Below are 27,103 nucleotides of genomic sequence, written 5' to 3' on the forward strand. Positions count from 1 at the left end.
ATATTTCAGGACAGAAAAACGATCTAGTGTCACATTGCACATACATCATTCTGCACAGTGAAGCTCAAACATCCAACTGCAGGAACAAGAAGAACAACATTTAGGGACTTTAAAAACTAACAAAATACTTTATTTATGGGCCCTGACACATATGGATGAGTGTCATCTTGTCGAACCGACGCGTATTGATCGCTCTAGTGTTCTGTCAAACCTTTTTTGATTGCACTGTCTACTGTAAAACATCAGTTTAAAAACATTAAATACAGCCCAGATTGAGATGTACACAGTCTATAGGACGTGAGAGTAGGAAATGAATTTAAATCCAGATTTCATGTTCTTCAAGGCAAGAAGCAGCACACTTGCACCAGTCCACAGATGTGTCTGGTGGTCACTGCGGAGGTGGGTTTAACGGACTGGAGGAAAATCAAACTGTCGGGATTCAGTTGCGCTTTTTCTGTCGCACTCCGACTTCCTCTTGTGACTCTGGAATACACTGGAATCCTATCAGCATTCCTATGACGGAGAAACCTAGAAAAACACATGGAGATGCTATTAGGATTCTTTACAAGATGTTTTATATATAATTTATACATTAATGTATCCACACTCACTTGCCACAATGAGAGGTGCCATGACCCCGATAGTCAGGGGTGCAGTTTTATAGATGAAAGCTTCAGAGAGAAAGTGGCCCAACGCCAACACAAATGTCCATAAGGTGATGTGATACAGCCTGCAGGAGTCAGTATGACAGAGTAAGAACATGCGAGGGTTGACAGCAGAAACATGATGCAGGAAGTGAGAATCTGTCTTACGTTCTGTTCTGGATATCAATGGCACAGGAGCAGCGAATGATCGATGACAGCAACGTCCAAATGCCAAATGTTCGAGCCTGGAGACCGTTGACTAAGAAAATGGGAAGAAAAATAACACACAAGAGTCTGACTGATAAATCAGCTGGGCCGATTTTAAAGACTGATATCAGCTCAAAACAAACAATATATTAGCACATATATATGTATATATATATATATATATATGTCAGCTGATAAGTAAAAGAAAAAAAAAGAAATTGGATGTTTTCTTTTGGGTCATTTAGAAGCAGTGTCACTTTTACAGTGTCCAGAGAGTCCTGATATTTTATTGTTTTAACATACATATAAAGATACATACATCTTTAATTCTTTAACTTTAAGCTAATCTATGTAATGTGTGCTCATTGGCCACTATTGAGTATCCTTATCAGATTTATTTAAACTCATAAATATTGGTATTGGCATTAATGTGGTCTAATACTTATTGATATGATATGAAACAGTTGCCTTTTGCCTAATGGATATCACATCTGACTATATTTATTTGGTGTGTCAGTTATTAGTTATCCTAATAGTGTGAGATACAGCTTTAATGTTGTCTTAACCGCTGCATTACAATTAGAGATACACACTGCAGGCAAATGTTTCTATTCAATGCTACTTTAAAAACTTGCACATATATTTTCAGGAATCACATCACCAACTCCTGAACACTTGACAGCCTCAGCATGAGTTCATGTTGTGAAGACCATGAAGTTCTGTCAGTCAAACCTTCATTTCACTCACCAAACTCTGGTGTGCCTGTGTAAAGCTTCTCTGACAGAAAGCTGTGATCTCTGAAACTCTGCACTGTGTTTCCCATGGCGATGACGGACACCATCACCAGCCAGCTCCTCAGGACGTTCAGAAAGCGACTCATGTTCACTGTGTGTGAGACGCACCTGTCAGAGAGGAAGAGTCAGTGCAGGATACAGCACATCAAAGTGAGGGCCAGTGTCAGGATAACAGATGTCTGCTGCCTGCTACCTGACTAACACATCACAGAGAGACTGTCTGTCAGCTAGCAAGTGATATTCAGCAATAACTAACGTGACATAACCGGCTATAGCTGCTGAAACCTGGTTTAAATAAAATTAATACGCCTATTATGGTAAAAAAATAACATGAATGGTGGTTATATTTACCTGGTGGCGTCTATTAAACTACAAAATGGACATGTTGCTGAGAGAAAACATAAGAGAACGGGACACGAAACAATAAAGTGGGACCAAACGAGTATGGCGTTATGTTTCACAATGGTAAATCTGTCAATCTTCCACTGTGGGGTTTGACCAATGACAGAGCTTAAGAAATGGCTCCATCGAATCGTACCACTCATATGATTGGCCCACACGAGCGTTCGGGTTCCGTTTACTTGCTTCGCCAACCAATGGCAATCAAGCAATCGTTCCAACAAAGAGTACATGTGGAGCGAGAGAATGCTCTGTGACTTTTTGTGTTTTCGGTTAAAATATTTAACAGCTCCGATTCCGTACAAAGAGTGCTAAGCATTTCAAGTATTTTAGTTTATAATATAATTATGATGTTATTTTAGTCAAGCAATATCTGTATTAAAAGATTGTGGTCTATGATATGAAGCCGTTTTAAGCCGTTTTGTCAGTCATGCATTAAACTGTTCATTCTCTCGGTTCATTGGTTAATTATAGACCGTAATTTAATTTATTACGAACGTTCCGGATTATCCTAAGACTATATTCGCTATTTGAGAACAATTACCATTTCAGACTGAGGACATGCTCTCTCTTTTAGTTTGACAGTTTCGCCGCACGTCAACATCACAGGATGGATGCGGCGCAAAATTTGGTCAGGCGGACAAATGTTCTATAAATATCCTCAGTGAGTGCGCATGCTCCGTTCTCTGTTGCTATTCAGTTGTTGTAGTTACCAGGAAGATTAACCGCGATGATCAACTGGCCCTGGTGATAACTGCCAGCTAGCAGCTAGCAGCTAGCAGGCTCTCAGACAGAAAGGCAAGTTGACGTTGCTGTGTATTTGTCTGACATTATAACACGTGTACTTAAGCGGTGTCAGACTTGTCAGTACCTGAAGGCGCATTTTAGCTCACCGTTGTCTGTCCGTCTGTCTGTCTGTCTACTGTTATAGAAAGATATCGTTAATTAACGTTAATTACCTACACAAGTAGCGCTACAGAGCAGCTGTTCTCGGCTAACTGCGCGCTAAACGTGAAGCACTGTTTCTGTACGAATGTGACTTTCTTTGCTAGCGACCCTCAGTAACGTTATTAATGTGATGTGTTCATTGTGAGTTGAGCTGAGACATTCAATGAGTGCAATGTTTCTGCAGTCGGAGGTTAAAGGTGCCATGGTAAAACCCAGACACTTGATCCCAGGAAGACATCACCGGGCAGCTCGTCTCCTTTTACTGTGAAGATGCCAGCTGTCGTCCAGGGTAAGGAGGACTCTGAATCCTCCTCAGAGGACGAGCAAGAGTAAGTATATAAGAGCAAGTTCAGAAAACTCTGTCTGCTGTAGAAATCACCATAATAGTGACTGTGACTGCAGCGCTCATCCTCCACTCTCTAGCATTAATATAATCAGTGTCCCCTAATCTTGAAGTTTCTATCTCTGGTTATTTTTTCTGTTGTGATGTTTATGCTGCCTGCAGTCAGCTCAAGTCACTTTCATTTAGCTCAATATTGCAAATCTAACAGCTATGACACAGCCCATCCTCAGACCCTTTGTTTGGATTAGGAAACATCCTGAAACAGTTCTCTTTGTTGTCGTACACATCCAAATGCAAAACCACCTCAGTGTCACATTTTAGCCTTTAAATACCGGATCTGTGCAAACGTCTGCATTAGAATTCTTGTGCTCTACATTATGTTTGTATGTTTTAATACCTACGTTTCACTTTATGAATGTTGTTTCATTTTTCTGTGGCGTGCACTTTTGTAGGAGTATCTTTTCTTTCAAAACATTCTCGTCCCTCGATACGTTTGCGTTGCTTCTCCAGCAGTTATAACTGAATCTATTGAGGGTCTGTTGGGTATTGCTCACAGTCTCTGCTGCTTGTGGACCTGGCTGAAGTACACAGCATTTAAATACCCTCCTTTAGTGTCAGTGAAGTTCTTAGCCTAGTGATCCTCTTGGAACACTTAACACAAGATTTCCCTCTGAATAGAGTTTACTGTGACACCATGCGGAGTAAAAGCATTTCTTTTGTCCATACCATAGTCTTTGTCTTCACAGCCTGCTGTAGTTTATTGAATGTGTAATGTAATATATGCATAATTACAGAAGATGTCCTAAACTCTGCTTAATAATTAATGCCAAGACACATTTAGATAAAATGAAGCCTTTTAACTGAATGAAGTACATCTAGCTCTAGATTATAGCTGCAACAGTTGGTCTATGTTAATTTGTCTCTGCCAACTAATTCCCTCTTAAGCTTTACTTAGTCATACCTTACTAAGAGCCACTGTGCCTGCTTTTAGTCTAATTTCCAAGTCCTGAATTAGTTTGGATTGCTTAGTATTAAGGTTTGACCTTCAGGTGACCAATGCTGTTATCAGTTTAGTTTTATTAAGGACAGTTGATATTAGTTGACTAGTTGATTATCGTGAGGGAAGGTTCATGCCGACAACCCTAAATAATGCAAAGGACAACAACGTATAGTATTACAGGCAAGTACAGGAGGTACATAGCACATGTATGTACATGTACTTCACATGTACAGTACAAAGCATGTATGGAAACCAGCAGCACACAAAACTAAACGTTATTTTGCAGCATAGAGGCTTTAAAATTCCTTTAATCCTTTCTTTAACTCTGCTTTTTATTGTATTTGGTGAGCAACATTAACATAAGGCCAGCCGCTTTCTAATATTACTGTTATATATAAAACTTCAGGGTAACCGCTTTGACCTTGTTGTCCATCCAATAAACAGATTTTTTAGTTTCTTGCAGAAGCACCATGTGGCATGTTGTTAAGTGTCTCACATTCAGAGGTCTATTCTAGGCAAGTGATGATCATGCAGTGCCTAGCTGTGGTTTTCTCCATCAATTCTGACTGTACTATACACACATCTTGTGTGTGTATAGTATCTCAGTATTCTTGATGGTGGTTTATGTTCAAAATAAACAACAGATAAATACTTTCAAAATACCTTTTTAGCGACATTCAACCACCACAGTGGAAAAGATATCTGCTGTATTGTCTGACAGACCTGGATACCAGGGGCAGTAGTTGTTTACATGCCTCTCCCCCTTATCAAGACCGTTCATGCCTGATTGAGTTCTACTCCATCTTCATGCTACCTTATCTTTTTTTAGCCCCCCCGATAAGCACGCTGTGTCTGGTACTATCAGACAGCCTGCAGTTTTATATGTGTTTGTTAGGACAGTACATGGGTTTGTTAATGCCCAGCAACTCCTGAAACTGTGTGTGGCTCCGTCTCTATCGGCCTGACTAAAACAAACACCATGTCAGGATACATTCCCTCTGCATTAGGTAAACTACACATATGGACTAGATCACATCATCCAGGGAGTGAACGCCAAAGATTCTCATCAGTGCATCTGATGTTGTTACTTGGAAGTTTTCTTTAAATTTTGACTGTTCTTGCCTGGACTGTAACTGTGAATCATCTAAATGTTTTGTCCATCAGAGACCATCCCTGCATTGCCTGGAGTGGCCTTAGCAAGAGCATCCCAGTTCTCTTGTTTTTCCCTGAAGCTGCTGTTTCAAAAGATGGCAATATCTGCTCTATTGGAGGTAAATTACAATTTGTTGAAGCTAAAAATAGCTATGACAAGAGTACAGATAATATGATTAGAGCCTTTTGTTGTTGTCTCGTGTTTAATTTGCTTAGAGCGATATCATATGGCCTTCAAGATTGTGCGCACAGAGAGCCGCCTGGTACGAGGACTACTCACCAATCATGGATTCCATGAGGTAATATTCTCCAGTAAACTGTGCAAATTTAAAAGATTAGACTAAATCTTGTAAAAAATAACAAAAAAACGCATTGTTTTTTAGCTGCACATGCTATTTAAATACCTCTCTGCTGTGTAGGATAAGGGATAGTAGAGCTGTTTTTTTTTCTTCCTTCGACCGATAATGCCGATGTCAAAGCCCGGGAATGCACCCATGGAAAAAAAAACTAAATGACCTCAAGAGAGCATTAATCCTGTTTCACGAGGGCACACAATCCCCATTATTGCTCTTTCCAAGCAGTTACAATTAATTCCCTTTTTATTTCATTTCAATGCTTCTTGACTCCCGCTAACCCATCATCAAAGGCAGACGAGTGTCTACCACAGCTGCGACGGAGCCAAACTTTAATAAGCCTTTATTACAAACATCTGGCTCTCCCCTAGACACCGAGCGGCCATGTGAATTCTGCCTCCTAACGAACTGTTGGAATAAAACAAAACAAAACAGATAAAGTAATGCAAGGGTGATGAAAATCTGCGAGTTGGCCTTCAAGATAATTTCTAAAGAGCCGGCTGTATTTCTCCAGGTTAGTGGTAGAGTGACTGATCTGCTTCTTAGATTTAATTTAACCGAGCTGTCATATGTGATGGACATCAGAATATAATACTGCTGTTGGTGACTGGAAACTCTACAGAGCGTATTCAGTATGAACAGCAATGGTTATACTTGGTTTTACGCTTTATTTAATGATCCCGTTGCGACGGTTATTCCCTCTGTGTGTTCTGAATCTAAATTATTTGATCCAGCTTGTCATTTGACGTCAATCATTCTGTCTGTTTTTCAGGTTCACCCGAACAGTAATGACTTTAACCTCATGTGGACAGGATCTCACCTCAAGCCTTACATACTACGCAGCCTTCAAGACTTCCAGAAGGTCAACCACTTTCCCAGGTATAATAGAGTGCTCAAATGTATGAGTGTATTTGCCACTGTGTTATAAATATCACCACTGAGCTGTTCTAAGCCTGTCAGTTCAGGCAATGTGTGTGTTGGCTTTCACTGCAAAGCATTTAGTTTGGACCGGTGCCTCTCTGAAACATGAAATGAATCATACTGTCAGGCAGAGGGCGATCTATTGCTGTTATGTATGCATATATTTTTGTTCTGTCAGTGTTGAACCTGTGGAGCGGTTTTAAAACTGGAGGCTGTGCTCATTTCCAGGTCATACGAATTGACGCGCAAAGACCGTCTGTATAAAAACATCCAGCGAATGCAGCAGACTCATGGCTTCAAAAACTTCCATATCGTTCCTCAGACCTTCGTGCTTCCCTCAGAGTTCCAGGAATTCTGCAGTAAGACATCTCTCACCGAATCCTCGTTGTCAAAGCAGACCTCTCTCTATGATATCCTTACAACCATTCAAAACATATACATTATACGTTTTTATTTGTCTGAATCTCTTCCTGTCTTTCCTGCCTCAATCTCAGATTGTTTTGCCAAGGACAAGGGCCCGTGGATTATTAAACCAGTAGCATCTTCAAGAGGGCGAGGCATCTACTTGGTCAGCAATGTGAGTGAATTTTCCCACGGGAGTTATCACTCTCGGATTCAGTGGTTTAGATATACATAGAGGCATATAGACAATACATACAATCTTCATGTCTACATTCATACATACCAGCTTACAGCAGTGTCAGCCAGGCAGTTTGTTCAGGGCTAGAGGTTAAAGTAGGGCTGCAACTTTAAACTATTTTTGTCAACAGTCTAAATTCTATATTTATAGATATTTACTATGTTCACTATGAAGTAAAACAGGGAAAATCAGCGAATCTTCATATTTGAGAGGCTGCTAGACCCAGAGAATGTTTGGCATTTTTGCTTGAAATATTAATAAAAATAATAACAGTAACCATAACCATAACAATTATGATAATAATATTTTCTGGAATTTAAAGCTCTGCAAAAATCAACCAAGTAAATGGACCTTGTAATAAGTTTAATTCTGTCAACATTTTGGTTATTTTATTCCTGAATTCTCAAGCTCCTGAATAATTTTGTGTAACAGAAATATTTTTTCTTTTCTTTCTTATCCCTTAAATTTAACGGTCTGGAACCAACGCTCGATTACCCCTTTTAAACTAATGCAGTGACCCAGAGTAAACCAATATTTGAGGTTGAAGTGAATAAACCAAACCACGTTTGTATAGATGGGGATATTGGTTCACTTAAAAATCATGTTCTTTAAATATGCTTTTTGTTTACTACGGTGTTTATAGCTAGTAAAACACCAGATATTCTGTCACTATTTTGCATGTGAGCTCTGTATGAGTGAATCTGTGTGTTAAAGGAATACGTTTTAGGAAATGAGCTTATTTGTTTTCTTGCTGAGAAGATTGATACCAGTCACACGTCTGTAGAATAACACTGAAGCTACAGCCAGCAGACGGTTAGCTTAGGTTAGCACAGAATGAGAACAGAGGGAAAGAACTAATCAACTTTTTTGTTTGTGTATAAAAAGTTTCCTCTGATTCATGTGTTAACACAGATTCACAATAATGGCAAAACCAGTGGGAGTTAACTGTACGCATACTGAAATACTGTGTGAAACAGTCAGTTGGCCAGATGTTATTTGTGTGTGGGGGGGTGTACAGATACAGCTGTCTTTGAAATAAGTATCAACCAGCGTTTCAGACATTAAGTGTGGAGTAAATCACACTCTTCCAAGGCCCTGGCTTTTGGAGGAGCTCAACAAGGTTCTCACTCTTGGAAAACATATGCACAATTCTTCTTCTTCTCAGGCATTTTTATGAAACAGTGGAAAGAATGTCAGAGCAATATTTGGAGAGAAGAAAGAAATACGTTCATTTTTTTTGTTCAGGTTTTCTCTGAACTGTAGCCAGCACTGAGGTTACCCTGCCCCCCCTCTCCATCTCTTCTCAACTTCGCCACCTGCAACACATTTCAACCTCATAAATGACCCATCTCCCACCACCAGATTTTGTTTTTATAGGCTGTTATTTAACGTTGACCTGCTATGGCCAGTGTCATTGCAATCTCCCACTCTTGATCTCTTGATCTGATGATTGTTTGATGTTAATGGTTAACAGCAGTGTCACATCATCTATTTGGAATTCAGCATTTAATGCTATTGTATATGAATTAATATAATGATGGAGTGCTGTGAAACAGAGAACATACTCACTTTAATTCATGTTGAGCCCATGATTAGGTTGCACTTGCCCAGTTGAAAATGACTACATCTTTTCTGTAGTTTGAACTAAGGTTATTATAGTTAACTAAAACTAAACTAAAAACTAAAATAGGTGTGCAAAAACATTTTGGTTAATTGAAATAAAAATAAAACCCCTAAACAGGAACTCAAACGATATTGTTTTATTTACAAAACTAACTAAAATGAAATAAAAAATATACAGGGAAAGTGGTCAAATATGTCAAGACAACAAGTATGAGAAGGCATTGGTGCACGCGTTTATTATTACTCATTACTATGAGTCAGTGTGTTTGTATTGCAGTACTTATTCTGAACTTCTTAAATCTTGCCCTGACAAATCAGAATCAGAATCAGAAATACCCCCCACATTATAATTCAAATATATTAAAACTAACACTGAAACTAATAAAAACTAAACTGAAATGAGCAAACCCACCCTGGACACTAACTGAAAAAATGAATTAAAAATGACATGTAACTAAAAACTAATGAAAACTATAATACTGTAATATTAAACTATAATAACTCTTGTTTGAACATGTGGAACGTTAAAGCAGCTTTAAACCTGTTAAGATGATTATGATAAATGCTGCCTGTGTTAATTATGTTGTCTGGTATTTGTTTCTGTGTGTCATCTGCAGCCAAATCAGATTTCAATGGATGAAAACATCTTGGTGTCTCGCTATATTAATAACCCATTACTAATAGATGGTGAGTTCTTCTTTGCCACTGAATCGCTACAGACGCAGCTTAATGTCGAAGCTTTGTTTTTGGTATTCTGAATAACCTGTGTGACTTTTGTTTTTGTTTACAGAGTTCAAGTTTGATGTGCGGCTGTACGTGCTGGTAACTTCATACGATCCACTCCTCATTTATGTGTATGAGGAGGGCCTGGCGAGGTGTGTGGGTTTTTGCATTGTTTGTGACATTATTGGGGTAATGAACACCCGACACCACAATGATCACTGATCATTTTTTGGTGGCAAAAGAAAATATTACAGCACAATTGACATTTAAAGGACCTGTGTGTAGAATTTAGTTGCATCTAGTGGCATAGTAGCAAATTACTACTCCCTCGCTTTTTCCCTCCAGTGGTTGGTTTATCCGTTCTGGGCTACTGTAGAAACATGGTGGCTCAACATGGCGGCCTCTAGGCGACCTGCAGCATCAGTAGATATAAAAAGGCTCATTCTAATGAAAACATAACAATTCGTACTCTCAGGTGATTATGCGTGTTTATGCATATTATATCCCATTAATGCCAATAGATCAGCCTAAATGTTACTCACTGGACCTTTAACAACAAATATACAGTACAAACCAGAAGGCACTTGAGAGAATGCACTTCTTAAAAGCCCCGAATGTGAAGAGTTTCAAGTAAGTAAATTCAGTATTGAGAGTAATTGACCACAGATATATTTTACATGTGCAGTATGAATAATTAAAGAAATCTACCATCATTTATTATCAGCAATTAAGCTCTCCGTCCTTCAATCCTTGTAACACTTTCTTAGTGCTCTGGTGCAGACACTGCCTCTTTCGTGCACTTGAGGCACATCCACTGGTGCTCATCCAGTGCCCAGAAGAGGGCAGCCTTAACTTTTCAGACCAACTGCTGTGCAGCGTGTGTTGTGGTGGTGACTTTGAAACAAAGCGCTCTATTGTTCCACTTGTAGGATGTGCTCATCAAATGTTGCTGATTGCACCTTGGTGTAATTGCACTATATTTATTGGAGGTTAGTATTTAGAGCAAGAATCATTTATTAATCCACAAAGAGGCTATTATCAGGCGCAGGTAGGTCAGGAGGGAGTAGATGATTTATGGAACGACTGGCTCTGTGGTTTACTCTGATAGGGGTACGTGCTGGAGTTTTGCCCTCTTGTTTGCTGGCTTGATTATCAACTGCGAGCAATAAATCGTGGCCAAATTCTGAATCCCACTTTTATCTCTTGACATTCCTTTGGGTTGTGTTGGTATTCAGGTACACAGTACGTGCCAAGGAATTCTCATTATTGCACATGTGGCATCCACTCCTCTCAAACACTGCCAGAAACTAATCTCTCTCCCAAGTGCCCCTATCATTCAGTCAAGCATCAGCCGCATGAATGTGGTCATTATGGCAGATAAATATGTAGTGAAATTGTTGGATGACAAGAGTTTTTTTTCTTTTCTTGTACAAATAAACCTGTCTGTCTACAGATTTGCTACAGTCAAGTATGACCGGACTTCGAAAAATATTAAGAACACGTTCATGCATCTCACTAACTACAGCGTGAACAAAAAGAGCAGCGATTATGTCAGGTAACTTTCATCAGTGAAGAACATACATTGTTGACTCATCCATTTATTACAACATGAACGTTTGAAGTGCATTTCTTCCCTTTCAGTTGCGATGACCCTGAAGTTGAGGATTACGGGAACAAGTGGAGTATGAGTGCAGTGTTGAGGTATTTGAAGCAGGAGGGGAAGGACACCACATGTGAGTCAAACTGTCATTTTCCTCCCTTTCTCATTAATATTTTCCCTTTCGTTTTAATTTCAATGCAAAGGGAATGTTCAGTATAAATGACCCAGTCTGCAGTTGCATTTCTGAACCCCTGCTAAAATCTTTCCTTTAGATTCAACATAAACTGTCTTAAGTAGAATTTCTGATTGCCACAGAGATCATCATCATCATCTCTTAACTTTGTCTATTCCAGTGCTGATGAGACAGGTGGAGGACCTCATCATCAAAGCTGTACTGAGCGCTGAACTACAGATAGCCACTGCCTGCAAGATGTTTGTTCCCCATAAGACAAACTGCTTCGGTAATCATTTCCTATTCTTCTTTAAATGTTTTTGATCGCACAGTAAACCTGAATCTAGTCCACTAAGACGTTTACACCTGGACTGATCTAAACATCAGTGGCTATTTCAAGGTGAAGGGCAGAATTAGTAAAAACAAGCTGTCCAGGACAACAAAATGCTTGAGAATTGCAGCTTCGCAAGAATTTCGTTTGAATGAAATCTGAACTCTGGAAAAAATCCCTTTTTTTTTTTTTTTTGCTCACAGTGCACACTCACACATACAGTCATACACACACTACCACACCCCTCACATTTCCTTTCAGTTTCATATTCATTGTCCAGTAGTTCCTCTATACTATATCTCCACTGAGCCGAGCTGAGGTTATAGACAGTCACTCCTCAGTGTGGAGCCTTCCTGCCTGTTGCTGCCCTCTGACCGGCTGCCGGGTCGTGGAGGGCCTGTTGACTGAACCAGGAATTTGCTTCCTCCTGTCTGTTGCCATTCAGGTCTGCCTGATTTAGGCTGACTGTTTTCTTGGCTGCTCCTGCCTAGCAGCGTGCTCGTGTGAACTCCATTTTGGAGCCATTACCCATGTTAGTGTTGGCACTAATTGTCTGCGCTCTCTCTCTCTGTCTGGCAGTCTCTCTGAGATTTTGGGTTTGAAGCCGAGCACATCAGCCAAGCCTCCCTCAGCACCACTGTCTCTTTTTCACTCTCTTTTTCCTCTTCTCTCGCTGTTTCTGTTTGTTTATCATTCTCCCTCTCCTGCTCACACTCTCTTTCACCTCTCAGATGTTAGAAAAATAGAGGGCTTTGCAGTTGTGACAGGCTTCTGTAGACATAATAGCCCCCCACCCCTAGATTGGTGGTTGTTTGGGCTGTATTCACACCATCAGACAGTCGCCTGCATAAAGATTCTATCTGCACCCTAGCTTCGCCACTAGGTTCAAAAACCACATTAGCCCAGGGTGTGAATGGTGACCATGCAGGTATTTACGGAGAAATGAGGCTTACCAAGCCTCAACCTGGCTCTCGTACACAATTGACAGACACGAATAAACAACCAGATGACACATGTCTTTGGTGTGAGTGAATATCAGGAATTGAAGAACAAGTTTGCGGTTTCTCATTCATACACACATTCAGGTATGCCTGGAATATTTGTTGATACACATCCCCGTGTCCCTATCAAGAAATATCTTTATGGAACATTCAGTGATACCGTGTAAATTTATTTACTACGTTGCACCATATTTACATTCCTTAGCACATATAAACAGATCTCTACTTCTGCAAGAATTTCTGGAATAGATACTCAGGCCTACTGATGACACCACACTGGTGCCACTTTTTTTTCTATTTTTGTCCACATTGGATTTAAAATGAAACAATGAACAACAAAATAATGACGTTTATCTTTAAGGGTCTTTATAACAATGTTGAAATCTTATAGGTAAGCCTATAGAGACCTGTGGAGACATAGATACTGCAGCAATGGCATTGGGTACAAAAGCAATTAGGTTCTACACCTTTTACTAAGATACATAATACACTGCGGTCTGCTGTGAACATGCCCATTACCCTACTTCAATCATATCAGTTTACTATTGAATTTAGTGTAATTTTGTTGTCTTCAGATGGCCCCAAGCAAGTTAATTACAGCATTCATAGTCTGTCTACAGGATTAAGTTTCCAAAGAGAGACACTGACGGTTCCAGAGGACCACCCTCATCCTCTTTCTGTTGATCTGTCTGTCAGTGTGGTCATGTTGCATGCAAACTCCCTATGCGTGTGTGAGTATGTATTGACAGTATGAATACAGAGACATGTAGGAACCAGTGTGAGGCAAGCGTTTTTACAAACACACAGGTCTGTCTAAGCTTTAGGGAGTCCAGTCTAGTATCTTTTTCTTGTCTGTTAAAGTAAAATCTACCCAAACCACCAAGGAGTCATGTTCAGTCAGCCTTTGTCAGCTTCAGCTGCCTTTCCCCTTTCCTTGCACTTATCCTTACTATTTTCCCACTACTCGTGCAACATTACATTACACCCGGCATTCATCCTGGGCCTCAGCAGCTGCCAGTAATAGTAAACAGGTAAAGCATCAGAATGCAGGGCAGTGAATACATGTGTGTTAGGGCAGTCAATGTGCCGATAAAAGCAGCCATTGTTTAGAGTTTTTATATGGTCTCTGGCTTGTCTGGAAGGGAGCCATGCAAGATCATAAAGCACATTATAATCTTAATTTACTGCAAATTGTTCCCTGCCATTTTAATGTCTATTAATGGCTTTAATACAATGTTTATTGTTTTCAAATGGGATTTCTTCCCTGTGCTCAAATTGCACATCCGTATCTAAATGGGCATACTGTAACAAAATCTTTTTATAGCTCTGTAATGTCTCATGTGGGAAGAAATAAAAACAACAGATTTTTAGTTTTTACATTGGTAAGAATTGTGTGTGTGTGTGTGTGTGAGAGAGAGTGTGTGTCTGTGGGGAGAAAATGCCACCCATGCAGCTCCTTACCGCTGCCGTGTGATTAATGGACAGGCTTTTTTGCTGAGGGATGCTGATTACGAGATGTTTTGACTAAGATCTGATTAGCCAAGCCAAAGGCCTATTTTATTACACACAAAACATTCCACTTACTGGTCCTGTGTTCCACTGAACGTCCCTCATTAAGTGCTGAGTGTGGTTGGATCCCCCGTCTGTGAACCACTCTCCCTGTTTTACATTTGTCAGATACTCCCACACTCCACTGCAACAGTGTTGGTGTGCCTATGATGACAGTGTGGCTGCTGTAAAATTCTAAATCTTTTTAGGAGTGATTAATGGATTGGGCCCCACTATCATAATAAGGCTATAGAGTGTTAACCGTAACTTTAATTTGTTGTCCTCAGAGTGTTTTCAGGATTGTGGCTCCAAGCTGCTCTGCTGTGCTCCCTGCAGCAGCAGTGAAACAGTTCAGCAGCAATAATTTATCTCCGAGTGATGCAAGAGTAATTCAATTGTCCTCGCCTATGGAGAAAACACACATAAAGGACATACTTTATGTTGCTGTTGTTGTTGTGGGCCAACAGGCTGCATGGCCAGGGTGGGGAGATCATTGTTTTTGGGCGTTTGTCTCTTGTGGTGAAGTTTCCAGCAGCGCCCATCCAATAAGAAAAAAAAAAAAAGAAAAAAAGCTCTTCATCATCCCTTTTCTCTGTCACATTTTTTCTCCCCCTCCCTCTTTAATGGGTGTGATGTGGATGTTCGCTGCCTCTCCTCTCCTTGTCTGTGATGCTTGTTGTGGGCTCTCTGCGGGCACATTTAACAGCGCTCCCCTGGCAGCGGTCGAGCCATAGAACAAACGTGTCTAGCAGCGAGCGGCTCGGCAGGCTCATGGGGCAGGAGCGGCGTCTGCTCCTAATTGGGGGAAAATGCGCGGCACATGGAGTCTGCTTGTCGGGGGCTGGTGAGGTGGTGTAACACCTCCCCATTTTCCCCTGTTGTTGTGGTGCCACTGGTGAGGCACTACAAGCTCAAACCCATTTATTCCAGAACTATGTTCCCCAAGACTAATGCCTAAAGTTTTATGACACGGACTCTCTCCATCTCTCTTTTAGTCTCGATCGGTGTGTGTGTTTTTATACAGATGTGGATAGTATGGGATAAGTCTGCAAGTGGAAAATAAAATCCTAGTGCTCTGCGTAAGCGAGCACTTCTTAGCAGTGGGGGTCCAATCCATCCTCAGAAGTTAAAAATGTTAAAGATGGCAGTAGCAGCTTCTGTTGCACGTCTTGGCTCAGGGATGTATGGCAAACTTTGTTCAGCTCCATCATGAAAATAAAGTTTGCTGTTACACCAATTTGGACCTCATGATGCTAGCATATTTTGACCCATGTAATATACCCCAATGAACAAAGTTCAGTGTGCATTTACCTTGTCTCAATACAGCAATGAAAACATAAGTAGAGAAAAAAACGATTAATGTTTTCAGGTAAAGTTACGATCTCAAAAGAGTACTCCAGCCATTTAGTATTACGCTTCCATGAAGTTGGGGGACTCACAGGAGGGAGATTAAAACAGTAAAAATGGAGGCAGCATGGAAAAAAAATGTGGCTCATACATTTCCTTTAATGCAATTTGATAGCATCTTTTGTGAGAGACTGCCTGTCTGTGAAATGCCCATGTCTTTTAAACTCCATTTTGTGACACGGTCTATCTGTTTGAGAGTTGTAGTCTCCATGGCAACATGAGATAACCCTCATGAAATCATCAGTTAACGGTTTTTACAGGCTGAGGAGTACTCTTCATCTTGTTATGTAAAATCAGGGCTCCTTTAATTGAAAGATCAAACGTATATGGGGCTGGGACTACTTACCCACAGAGGCTTGCCTAAACATTCAACTATAGCCCAAATCTACCTGACTGTGTTCTGACAGCTCCTGATAAATTCATTTTATTAGTGCAAAGTTGTGATCTAACAAAGATTGTTGTCAGGCCAGGGTGGAGATTTGTTTAACTAAAGTAAGTAAGATTTTTTTTAAATTTAACTCATCCTGTTAAACTAGAATTGCCCAGCCTACCATTATTCAACCAAGTGCAATATCAAGCCATTGCTCGCTGTCACGCTGGCTTTTGTATGCTTAACACTGGCACTGACCTGAGATGCCTGAACAAACAGTGCTGGTTGTGGTAGCTTTGAAACCCCCAACCCCCCTGGCCTATTCTCAACATAGTCTTTTCTTTTGAAGTACCATTAGAAGGATTTTTTCCTCCGGCTCTATGACTGGGCTTTGCCCTCTCCCTGTAAAATACTGTGGTTTCCCCTGCACGCTGCTGCTGGGGCCGGCGGGTTGTTGGCTTATAGGGTGACACTCCCCAGAGCAGTGTGAGGGCTTTCATCAGGCACATAGGCCAGCTCTGTCGCAGCGAGCCATATATCAGTCAGTGAAACGAGAGGGAAAATTGGGATAGAATGGATGAATTTTTACACAGGGAACTTCCTGACCACTTTGTAAAAGGCTTTTATTGTGTCACTCAGTGCTAAGCTTTTACTGGAGTGAAAAATATGCAATATATAGCTCAAGGCTTTCTAATTTCCCAGGTTTCTGCCACTTGGGACACACTGTCACATTTCCAACTTCTGGAGTTTATATTCTATTGACCCAGTTGGACAAGATACTAACTTTATGATGGGGGTGCAGCTTTTTCTGGTACCAATTAGAAGGCCGTCCTTCTTGTTAATATGTAGTGACAATATGTAGACTGCTTAACCTTCCCTGTCATGAGAAAATTATTGCCTGTATGTATGAAAATATTCACAGCCACAGCGTGTTTTTGATCTACCGTCTTACATAAGCAACTTCATGACAGATGAAATGTGTATGTACTTAGTTAATATAATTGAGCCAATCCCTCAGTAGCAGGCTTTGGTGAATGTTTCTCTCTTGAGTGATTGGGTATATAACATGCGTGTAATCAGTAGCAGAAAGGCATAAGCCATGTTGCAAATGCCACATAATGAGGATTTGATAAAACTCTTGTGACTTTGATACTCTTCATCGTTTATCTTCAGTGAGCGGGTCTTAGAGGTTTTTTATTCTGCTCCTCTCTGCTGACTTCCCAGTCTGTGTTGAAAATCTTTTGACTTTTATTTTGTGTTTCCTTTCGTAGAACTGTATGGTTTTGATGTGCTCATTGACTCCAACCTCAAACCCTGGTTGTTAGAGGTGAACCTTTCTCCCTCCCTGGCCTGGTGAGTGGCACTGTCTTAATCTCAGTTATTATGTTGTTTCAGCAGAATCTCTTACTTTAATTGTATCTTTTACCAAAGGGTTTCTCTTAATAATTTGCAACCAAAAACAAGAGGTTAATAGAATTCCTCACTGAAGGAAATTGTACTCATTATTAGTTTGTAGAAATGTATCCTCAGGTTAAAGATGTTGTTCAAATGTTGTTTTCCCTACCAAATCTGTATCTGTATCTTATGACTGTTATGACTCATTTTGCTTTACCCTGTGCATGTGTTGTAAATTTAATCTTTTTTTTTTCTTTGTTGTTTTTTTAAAATTGACTTATTTACAGTGATGCGCCCTTGGATCTGAAGATAAAGGCCAGCATGATTGCAGACATGTTTTCGCTTGTGGGTGAGTGCATGCTGAAACAATGACTAAATGCAACTTCCATTTGATTCCAAGGTTTTGCTGAAGTGATTTCAATTCATCGACATCCATTTCGTACAAATCCACTGCTTATAACTACATGTTCAAATACATTACACTCGTAAATTATATGCTGGTGAAATATAGTACATCAAATAAGAAAAAACAAGTTCTATTATTAGCCAGGCATAAATAACAAGAGGAGGAAAAACTGGTTAAATACAGCACATTAAAAGTCAATTAAAAATGCAGAATTAAGCTGGAACATCTGGATTTCAGCAGAAGTTAGTTACACTGATATCAAGATGTTCTTAGATATGTAAAGCTTATATTTCTGATTACTCATACTAAAAAATAAACAAATAATAGGTAAAAGATTTTAAAAAAACATTCATTGCAAAATTGTGAGATGAAGATACTGACTTTGGAGAACCTCATGTAAAATGAAAAGAGCAGTTATTATACTGTATTTCTTTCACTAGTCTTGAAAGAAGGAGAAGCAGGTGGAGAAGCAGGTGGTCGTCTATTGTTTAACGTTTTCCTATATTCCGCTGGTTGAGTTTGTGCGAACTGCTAAAAATAGCTGTATGGCTTCATAATGGGAGTTCCAGTGTTGATAGAATGAACTACAGCCTTCATTAATTAACATTAAATGACTTGCAGACAAAATTGTCAACGTAGGCCTTAGTTGTTTTGTAGTCATTAAGCTTTCCTGAGAAACTGGATCCGACATGTCAAAATAAAGCAATCTTTAGCGTGAAGAAATCAAGAAATGCCAGGCCCAAGGCAGAAATAAACACTGTTTATACAACGGTGTTTGCATCAGGGAATGAGATGTGTCTCTGTTATGTTTCTTCCCCTCTTAATTATTGAATTATCATAGAGGAAAAAGAGCTTAAAATATTTTGTGATATGTAAGTTTAAACCAAGGAGAATCTCATATCCTGACCACTAACACATTTAGTCTGAAAGCGTGTTAAAAGCACACATGTAGTAAAAAAGAGACAAATTCTAACCCAACTTTCACGTTTCTGATCTGATCTCTGATTATTTTACTTCACTTAATCCTCTGATTTATCCCTATTACCATTCACAGGATACATGGAGCCCACTGATTAGCAGGCGTCCATCTGAACTGGCATTGCACCATTAAGTCTATCTGTGGTTTCAGCCTAATGATATTAAAGGAATGGCTATTGTGTGTGTGTGTGTGTGAGTGTGGTGTGTGTGTGTGTGTCTGCATTTGTGTGAGTGCACATATCTACATGTGTTTCTCAGCCTAGGCCATGCTGTGGCTTGAATCCCTCCCCTCTGGCTCATTAAATGAAAGAGTAGAGTCATAAATTGCCAGTTATCTTTGGACTGAGACGTTACTGCGGATCTGGGGAAAATGAGCAGTGGCATGTAAAACATAGCACATCTATTATGTACCAAACAAACTAAGTCGCCGTTGGCTGATAACACTTGGGCCACATCCCAGACCTGTAAATAATGACAGCATTGCATTAGCATTTATTTTCCGCCTGTGTGTAGCTGTCAGCTCCGTGTCGCCCATGTTTGTAATAATTGCTGTGTTTAGGCAAGAGCATGGCAGGGGCCTGATGCTTACCTGACGGCTTGGATGAGGTAGCACAAATAGCCTCGAGCTCCAAGCTGTCAATAGATTTAATTCATCTCAACTGTGACGGCAAGATACAACATAAACATATTTCTTTAACGTTTGGCTTTTACCACTAGTTAGCGTTGCAGGAGTGTGGGAATTAATAAACAGATCATAGATCTGGGTGGGAACATTCTAGTGGCAAATGTGAATTGCAAACATTTTCCACACCCTTATCAACTACCAATGAGATGCACTAAAATCTAAATGTGTGAAGCTGTGTAGTGAGTAAGTGTCACTATAACATATCCTACATAAAATGTTGAATGAATAGTTTTGTGAAATATGTTTGTATTTTCTTTCTGGCAGAGAGTCAGATGACAAGATTGATACAACTCTCATGTCTGTCTGTTATATATGTGAGGCTACAGCCAGCAGCCTGGTAGCTTAACTTAGCATAGAGACTCGAAACAAGCAGGAACGACTATCCTGGATCTGTCCGACGGTCACAAAATCCACCTACCAGATCCTGTACAGCTCACTAATTAACACATTTTGCCTGTTTTTTTTTTTATGTAAGTTTATAAATGACAATCTGTTGTTTTATGAGGGGTACGAGCTCCAACCTCCTAAAGTCGCCTCTGATTGCCTGGCAACCTCTCTCAGAGACAAGAAATAGTCTGAGACGTAATCCACCATAAAACATTGAATTGTTGTTTTTACACTTTGGTCTTGTACAGAAAAAAACAAAAAACAGACATTATGTGTCAATTAGTGAGCTTTATGGGTTATCTTTAGACAGAGCCAGGCTAGCTGTTTCCTGTAATTTCCACTCTTTATGCTAAGCTAAGCTAACCAGCTGTATAGCTTTATATTGAATGGACCGATATGAGAGTGGTATTGATCCATCTATTAGCTATTGGCAGGAAAGCAAATAAGTGCATTCCCCAATATGTCAAACTATTCCTTTAGCAATGTCAGTGGTTCACGTGAGGGGGCTGTGGTTGTCTTCCTCTTCTGACTAAAAAGTTATGAAAACAAATCTAATGGATTTAGCATGATATTGTTAAAGATATAGTTGATTTACATGTAATTTATTACCTCCGTGTCCCTCGCTCTACTTTGGTTTCTTGCACTAACGTCGAAGATCTGATGCAATGTTTGAAGATCATGGGAATGAGTAACATATTTAAGACCTGATGTCATTCATATACCCCTTTATGGCTCTTCTGTGTCCCCGCAGGCTTTGTGTGTCAGGACCCCCTATCGAGACAGCCACGCTCTGACCGAGTGACCCTGGACCCCAGTCTCAAGCACCCAGCAGCCCAAAGAACACAGGTACTGGATGCACACACACACACCAACACCACACAGCCCACCACACGCCCCGTACACCAGCAAAAGCAAAGCCAAGTGTTGCACTCATTCACCCTTCCTTGTGAAACATTCCCATTCTTGTCTTCATCTCTCTGTTGCTTACAGTACATTCCTGCCACTGCCATCGAGCCCTTCGTTTACCCTCATGGAAAATTCACTGTAATGCAAAACAACTGCTAATGTAATTACAGAGTTTGAGTGACATCAGTTTGTAAGTGCTACACTCTGTGGCTTATTGTTTTATCATTTCTAATCAAGTGACTAATGCTTTCTCTAGGCCTTGTTGCCTAATGATGCCACAACAGCTAATGCACTTGGCTCCCTCCGCTTGACTACTGCACCCAGATTTGGCGCAGGACCTGCTGGAGGGAGATTACTAAATCAGACAGATTTCTGCTCCACCTTATATTGTGTAAAGGGTCTGTTTAGACATACAGTACAATGTTTCTTTGTTGCATGTTTATGTAGCATGCTTTCTGTCTGCATGCAGCTTCGTAAAGGTTAATCTCTCTTCACCCATTGCCTCTTAGAAACCTCTTTCTGCACCGACAGCCACTGCACGCAGCAGAGTGGTGAGTTTTCGTCCGACTCAGACATATTAATCTTCTTTTGTCTTGTCCCTTCTTTGCAATCCCCTGATGCCTGTTACTTTACCGGTAAGAAATCCCTTACGGCTTTTTGCTTATTTGATTATGTGGCTTGACTATTTTTCATAGTGCCAGACAGATTGCTTGTATCGATTCCTAATGCTATATTTAATAGAATTCTCATTACATTAGCGAAGTGGCCTTAGGAAGTAAGTGCTTTAAATGCTGCAATGCACCACTTGACCCAAAACTCAGAAACTTTGCTGTGCAGAGTCTCCAATACTCAGACTGACACTAAACCAGGGCTGCCACAGAGGCTGTTGAAGAAGTCCAGGGGCCTTCAGAGAACCTGTCCTCTTGCTTTACTCTGATTAAGGGCAACGGCTGAGTCTTTTTCTGAAGGATTAGGCCTTGTAACTTTTTGGCTGCCTGTGTATCCCCCCAGCCGCGTCAGACAAATTAAATGTAATCCCCCTGCTATTTAGATGACAAATTCTGTATGTGATCCTGTGGGGTTGTGCCCCGTAGTCTGGCCCAAGTTCCAACCTGCATGCCAAAGATGTCAATCACAGCCTGGTAGTGCATACAGCGGGGAGGCAGCCAGGAATGCCAATGTATAACAAAAATGCTCCATTTATGTGACAGGGAGAAGAGAAGAGAGTGTGTCTTTTGTTAGAAAATTTGTAGTTTGCACATTTTTACTTTATAAATGAGAGTTCTTACAACCTTTCAGCATATTGAAATTATTATTATTATTTTTAACACTGGCAAATATTTATCTTGGATAGAGGAATGACAGGACATAGTTGTTATTGGTTTGTAGAGACATTTTCTCTACTCTTCTCCCCTACAGCGGCAGAGATCAGCATCAGCCAGCAACTCAGAAACAGAGGGGTCGAAAGACAAGCAAGGACCTAAACAAGGCCAAGGAGATAGCACCCTGAGCTTGACTGCTGAGGAGGTGAGGCCTTAGCAATGGTCACGTGTGATATCGTCTGATTCTGTTGAATTAAGACATTATGGGAACTTGAAGGTACATGAACTCTTTCAGAACATGTCTTTTGTGTTCTTTTACTTTTATAGATCAAAGTGCTGAGGAGGATAAAGGAGGAGTATGAGAGACGAGGAGGCTTCATTAGGATCTTCCCCACCGCAGAAACGTGGGAGCTGTATGGGTAAGCTGAGCCATGAAGGAACAGACAGCTCACTTGTAATCCCCAAGGGGTGTTTGTCTGTAATGTTACTCATTATAAATACTGTCTTCAAATGAGACATTAAGGCTCAATCAATGTAATCTGTGCCAGACCGTACGACTCCTCTTGGCTGTCAGTAATTGAACCACCAGACTAAGGTGTAACTACGGATGTGGTATTTGTTGAACTGTGTGTATTATGTTCCAAGAAAGGCTTATGTACCACAGTGACTTTATGTTGAAATAGCACTGAAGCCCCTATTAGAGAGGAAATACACTTTTGTGCTTACAATTCATATTCCTATATGAGGATTTGTTGCTTGATTAGATCCATGGCTCTCTAAGCAGCAGGGATTTTGTGGCATTTTTAAAAGTATATTATTGAGCGGTCTGGTGCATTTAATATTGTCTGCTTCCAGAGTAGCTTCATCACAAAAGCCTCATTTTAACACATTTGCCTTAAATAATGAAGTCGAGGCTCCTGCCTTTATGATTATTGTAATTTGCTTATTATCTTCTTCTCTCAGTGGATATTTGGAGTCCAAGACATCAATGAACTACATGTTGGCAAACAGACTTTTCCATGGAAGGTAAGCATTTCCATTGTGGTTGGGCTTGGGGAATGAATCTCTCCATCAGTTTGTGGAAACGGTTGGATTCTAACATGGCGTTTGTTTGGTCTTTTGATTGGATAGGTGAGAGGCACAGCTGAATAGATGTTGCACAGTCAACCTTTCCAGTGCGTGCCCAATGTGTATGTGGCAATGTGGTGACGATTTGGGGGCAGCAGGGGAAAGACGGTTATATATGAACTGTGCCTATTTATTGAACCACATTTTTGTTATTGTAATACAACGTGCATTTATGTTATTTGAATCAGTATGAGCTTTCAAGTTTTAACCACAGCTTCAGACTATTGCACAATATCGTCTGGAGATTTGGACCCCAACTAAGTCCATCTATGATTTTTCCATATTCGTTAGTTAGCCAGATTAGGGGAACGATTGTTGCTGTAAGACCTCAGTTGCTGTTATTATTTGCCATTTATCCTCTCTCCTTTGGACCATCACTGTCTCTCGCGTCAACTTCTGGACAAGCTACTCAACCACACTAATCTTTCTCAGAACTGGCTTCAGTTAACGTTGAAATTTATAACTATTGCTCTGCTTTGTAATTGTTGATGATACACATATAAATCATTATAGTTGTTGTTATTCCCATTGTGTTGACATGTCTTGTTCTGTCTCTCAGGAATGTGAACGGGAATGTGCAGCTGCAGGTGGACGCTGTCCATGGCTGTCACGTAGTCCAGTATGAGAGGAAGCTGCTGTCTCTGGAGGCACGTAAGAGGAGACAGCGCCACCTGACTCATCGCTCTGCTGCAGGGAAGAAGAAATCGGGTAGGCTTGATGTGCTTTGCCTCAATTAATTTTCTGCTAAAACTGAGGAGAGTGTAGCTAAGTGGGACAACATCACATGCTAATGCAATTTTGTTTCCAATAAATAACTCCCCTGTGTCACGCTAAGGTTGGCCAAATATGACTCTGAATGAGTTCATTTTATTGCAGCAACAATAAAAACCCTATTTTGAGTCTATGTGTGTATTTTATCCAAAATGCCGGTGATGAAACTAACATTTTTCTTTCCTTGTAATGCTGTATACCTCAGGGAAGGAATCCAAGGCCTCCCCGACTGCAAGCAGCAGTCAGGAGGGAGAGGAGTGTGTGCAGCATGAAAGACAAGTCCTTGAGCCGGTCTCACATAGGGCTTTGGTAGCAGAGCTAAGAAAACAAGTGGCCACACCACTGGAACGCTGCCACAGTGAGGCTCTGTCCAGCTCAGAGGCGGCAACGCACAGTGCCAGGCCAAGAGTCAACCTGCTCAACATCCTCCAGCAGGGGTGGGACCTCAGGTCAGTCTGTAGTCTGGGCTGCTGCTGTCATCTCTCAGGAGAAATGTGAAGTGCACTAGTGCAACTACAAAAGAGGATGAGAAGAAATTGAAACTTCTTTTGTTTTTAAGTATTACTCTTGTGTACCTACAGTCAAAATGCAGGTTTACTGGTGATTCCTCAATCTAAAAGGACTGATGGCTCAATCAGTTTTGAGCAAGAGTAGATATAAGAACCATCATAAGAGCTTTGAGAGGTTTGTGATGGATCTGCAATAAATGAATAATACATTCTAATCTATTCTAGGGTAGCTACAGCATGAATTATAATGAAGAGTGAAGGAAGCTGTGGTTCATATAAACATACATGATGCTTTCCAAATTGGTATAAAAACATCTTCACTTAATTTAAGTAAAGATACTACTATACTGTCAAACACATATGACACGCTGTATATACTTCTGTACATGAGTGCAACAAAGACTGTGGTCTGATGTTGATTTTAAAAGTGTGGCTGAAATTATAATTTGAGGAGGAATTACAATAACATGTCTGACTTTGTAGAAATTCCTCAGTGCTTGCCAGGACTGTGCATGAAGCAGGGAAATTATAGTACAGCATATCATTGTTTGTGTTTGACAGCTTTTTCCAAAACATATTTTTTTTTCGACTACAATGTTCTGACAGTACTCTTTCCAGGTTCACCTGGGCTACAAAGACAGTTTATCATTTTGATAGCGGTACAGGACAAGATACACTGTGTTTCAACAACTTTTGGCTGAAAGTGATACATACTTGTTTTTGCTTTCTCTCGTTTTCTGGATGATATCTCAACAAATGGAATGAGTACAACTGCTTGTTCTATCTGTTGTAACAGATGTTACAGATCACAGATTTCCAATACAACTTAATAGTCTTTACTGTCAGTTTCAAACAAACTAGCAGAAGATCTAGGGGATAATGTTTATCAACTGTTGTTGAATCTTTCCTTTACATTGCTTTACATATACAATTATTGATACATTTCCTCTCTCTCTCTCTTTTTCTCTTTCTCTCTCCAGTAAAGTTCAGGCCCGGATGGCCTTTTCCTCATACCTGCAGCGAGTCCAGCAAAGACTGTTGGCAGAGAGCAGGGCCAACAGCATCCCAGCTTGGCCAGACAAGGACAATGACCAAATGGTACAGTGATAATACTTTTTTAATCTCCTTGTCCTGATAAATGGACACTGTTGGAATACCCTGGGGCATTGTTTCCCTCATATGTGTATATACATGCCAGATTTCCCCTTATTATTATTCTGTTACTCATATGTACCATGGCTGTAGCTGAAATGTGTACAAGGCATTTGTGGCCACATAGAAGGAAAACGTGGTCTCTGTAAAAGTTAGCCTGATTGGAAAGTCTACATTGTAATGGCATACATCATCATCATCATCATCAGTGACCTCAAACCTTTGGGGAAAATCAATGTGAACTTGTGAAGTCGATCTCTAAGCCATTAAATTCAAAGGTCTCAGTGTTTTATATGGCATTGAACGCTGAAAGGAGAACACACAGGCAGCTCAAATAAGTGCAGCAGGACGAATCAGTGATTCAGGGCAGTGATAATAAAAGATCTCTCATAAATGTTTTTCGTCTGCACAGGAGCTGGTGATTCGCTTCCTAAGAAGAGCAGCCAGTAACCTTCAACAAGACATAAAGGTGGTCTTGCCCAGTCGCCAGCTCCCGCTCCAAGACCGCAGACGCATCCTGTCCCACCAGCTAGGGGAGTTTATCCACTGTTACAACAAGGTATTCCCAGACTTCGGCCTTTCCACAGAATTACAATTCTAAGAAATGATGCAAACACGGGAAACATTGTGCATATTGACTATACCTGCTGCGTTATTCTTTCCTATCTCATCAGGAAACTGAACATATGGTGAAAAAACAGGAGAATAGCAAAGAGGAGCATTGTGTTAACCCCAGTGTGTTTCAGGAGTACATCACTGCAGCAAGGTTAGTGAATTGGCAAGCTCACTTACTATTGTTCAGCGCTTGTCTCTTTAGTGTTCCAGTTATATATGCTACTGTCTTAAGAGTGCTCTCAATCTGCTATACACATTTATCTTCTGCCCCCCCCCCCTTTTTTTACAGTGAAAACGATCTGGAAGAAGTACTGACATTCTACACACAGAAAAATAAATCAGCCACTGTCTTCCTCGGAACAAAAATCAGGAGTGTTAAAAACGGCGTTCATGAAGTAAATGCCTCAGGAGATTCAGGCAACTGTGAGAATTCCAAAAGTGAGTTGCCTCTGTGGGTGTTTTCCCCTCATATTCTTGTTACTATGTGTCTGGGTTATGTTTAATATTTTATCATTGAAGTACAGTAAACAGGAATTGTTTAGATTTGTTGTACCAAAAAAAGCGAAAGGGAAAAAGATTGAGTCATCTGAGGTGAATTAAGGGTCAGCTTCAAACGATTAGCGCTCATTGGGGGAAAACAAATGTGTGTCAGAGCAGAGGAATGGCTAACTGA

The 27,103-nt window shown here is 40.4% G+C and overlaps 2 protein-coding genes across 6 annotated transcripts in view; one reads left to right on the forward strand and one right to left on the reverse strand.

Annotated features, from left to right (window-relative positions):
* Positions 1-105: 105 nt before the first annotated feature.
* On the reverse strand, positions 106-2,694 carry erg28 (ergosterol biosynthesis 28 homolog). Of its 2 annotated transcripts, none has more exons than XM_035674690.1 (5): positions 2,589-2,694; positions 1,599-1,753; positions 813-903; positions 612-730; positions 106-528 (listed from the first exon to the last, which is right to left on the reverse strand). In XM_035674690.1, exons 2-5 carry the CDS (start codon positions 1,729-1,731, stop codon positions 440-442), a joined length of 432 nt encoding a protein of 143 aa, XP_035530583.1. In that variant the 5' UTR covers positions 1,732-1,753; positions 2,589-2,694; the 3' UTR covers positions 106-439. The 2 variants fall into 2 exon arrangements, with proteins under 2 accessions (XP_035530583.1, XP_035530584.1); XM_035674691.1 differs by lacking the exon at positions 2,589-2,694 and adding an exon at positions 1,997-2,123.
* A 34-nt stretch (positions 2,695-2,728) lies between these two features.
* Positions 2,729-27,103, forward strand: part of ttll5 (tubulin tyrosine ligase-like family, member 5) — a 48,202-nt gene continuing 23,827 nt past the window's right edge. For 2 of the 4 annotated variants that reach the window (XM_035674684.1, XM_035674687.1), the window contains exons 1-25: positions 2,729-2,842; positions 3,177-3,321; positions 5,500-5,606; positions 5,704-5,786; positions 6,613-6,719; positions 6,990-7,120; positions 7,256-7,338; positions 9,642-9,711; positions 9,815-9,899; positions 11,201-11,302; positions 11,389-11,480; positions 11,701-11,808; positions 17,448-17,529; positions 17,859-17,920; positions 20,779-20,873; positions 21,443-21,484; positions 22,353-22,460; positions 22,583-22,674; positions 23,219-23,281; positions 23,943-24,091; positions 24,360-24,603; positions 25,644-25,761; positions 26,228-26,374; positions 26,490-26,581; positions 26,720-26,868. In XM_035674684.1, the coding sequence (XP_035530577.1) occupies positions 3,263-3,321; positions 5,500-5,606; positions 5,704-5,786; positions 6,613-6,719; positions 6,990-7,120; positions 7,256-7,338; positions 9,642-9,711; positions 9,815-9,899; positions 11,201-11,302; positions 11,389-11,480; positions 11,701-11,808; positions 17,448-17,529; positions 17,859-17,920; positions 20,779-20,873; positions 21,443-21,484; positions 22,353-22,460; positions 22,583-22,674; positions 23,219-23,281; positions 23,943-24,091; positions 24,360-24,603; positions 25,644-25,761; positions 26,228-26,374; positions 26,490-26,581; positions 26,720-26,868 (2,470 nt within the window). In that variant the 5' untranslated portion in view covers positions 2,729-2,842; positions 3,177-3,262. The remainder of the gene's footprint in view (positions 2,843-3,176; positions 3,322-5,499; positions 5,607-5,703; positions 5,787-6,612; positions 6,720-6,989; positions 7,121-7,255; positions 7,339-9,641; positions 9,712-9,814; positions 9,900-11,200; positions 11,303-11,388; positions 11,481-11,700; positions 11,809-17,447; positions 17,530-17,858; positions 17,921-20,778; positions 20,874-21,442; positions 21,485-22,352; positions 22,461-22,582; positions 22,675-23,218; positions 23,282-23,942; positions 24,092-24,359; positions 24,604-25,643; positions 25,762-26,227; positions 26,375-26,489; positions 26,582-26,719; positions 26,869-27,103) is intronic. The other 2 variants (XM_035674685.1, XM_035674686.1) reach the window with 2 other exon arrangements.

This window comes from Morone saxatilis, unplaced genomic scaffold (genome assembly GCF_004916995.1).
Source record: "Morone saxatilis isolate NCDOM2014 unplaced genomic scaffold, NCSU_SB_2.0 Contig3, whole genome shotgun sequence".
Lineage (NCBI taxonomy): Eukaryota > Metazoa > Chordata > Actinopteri > Moronidae > Morone > Morone saxatilis.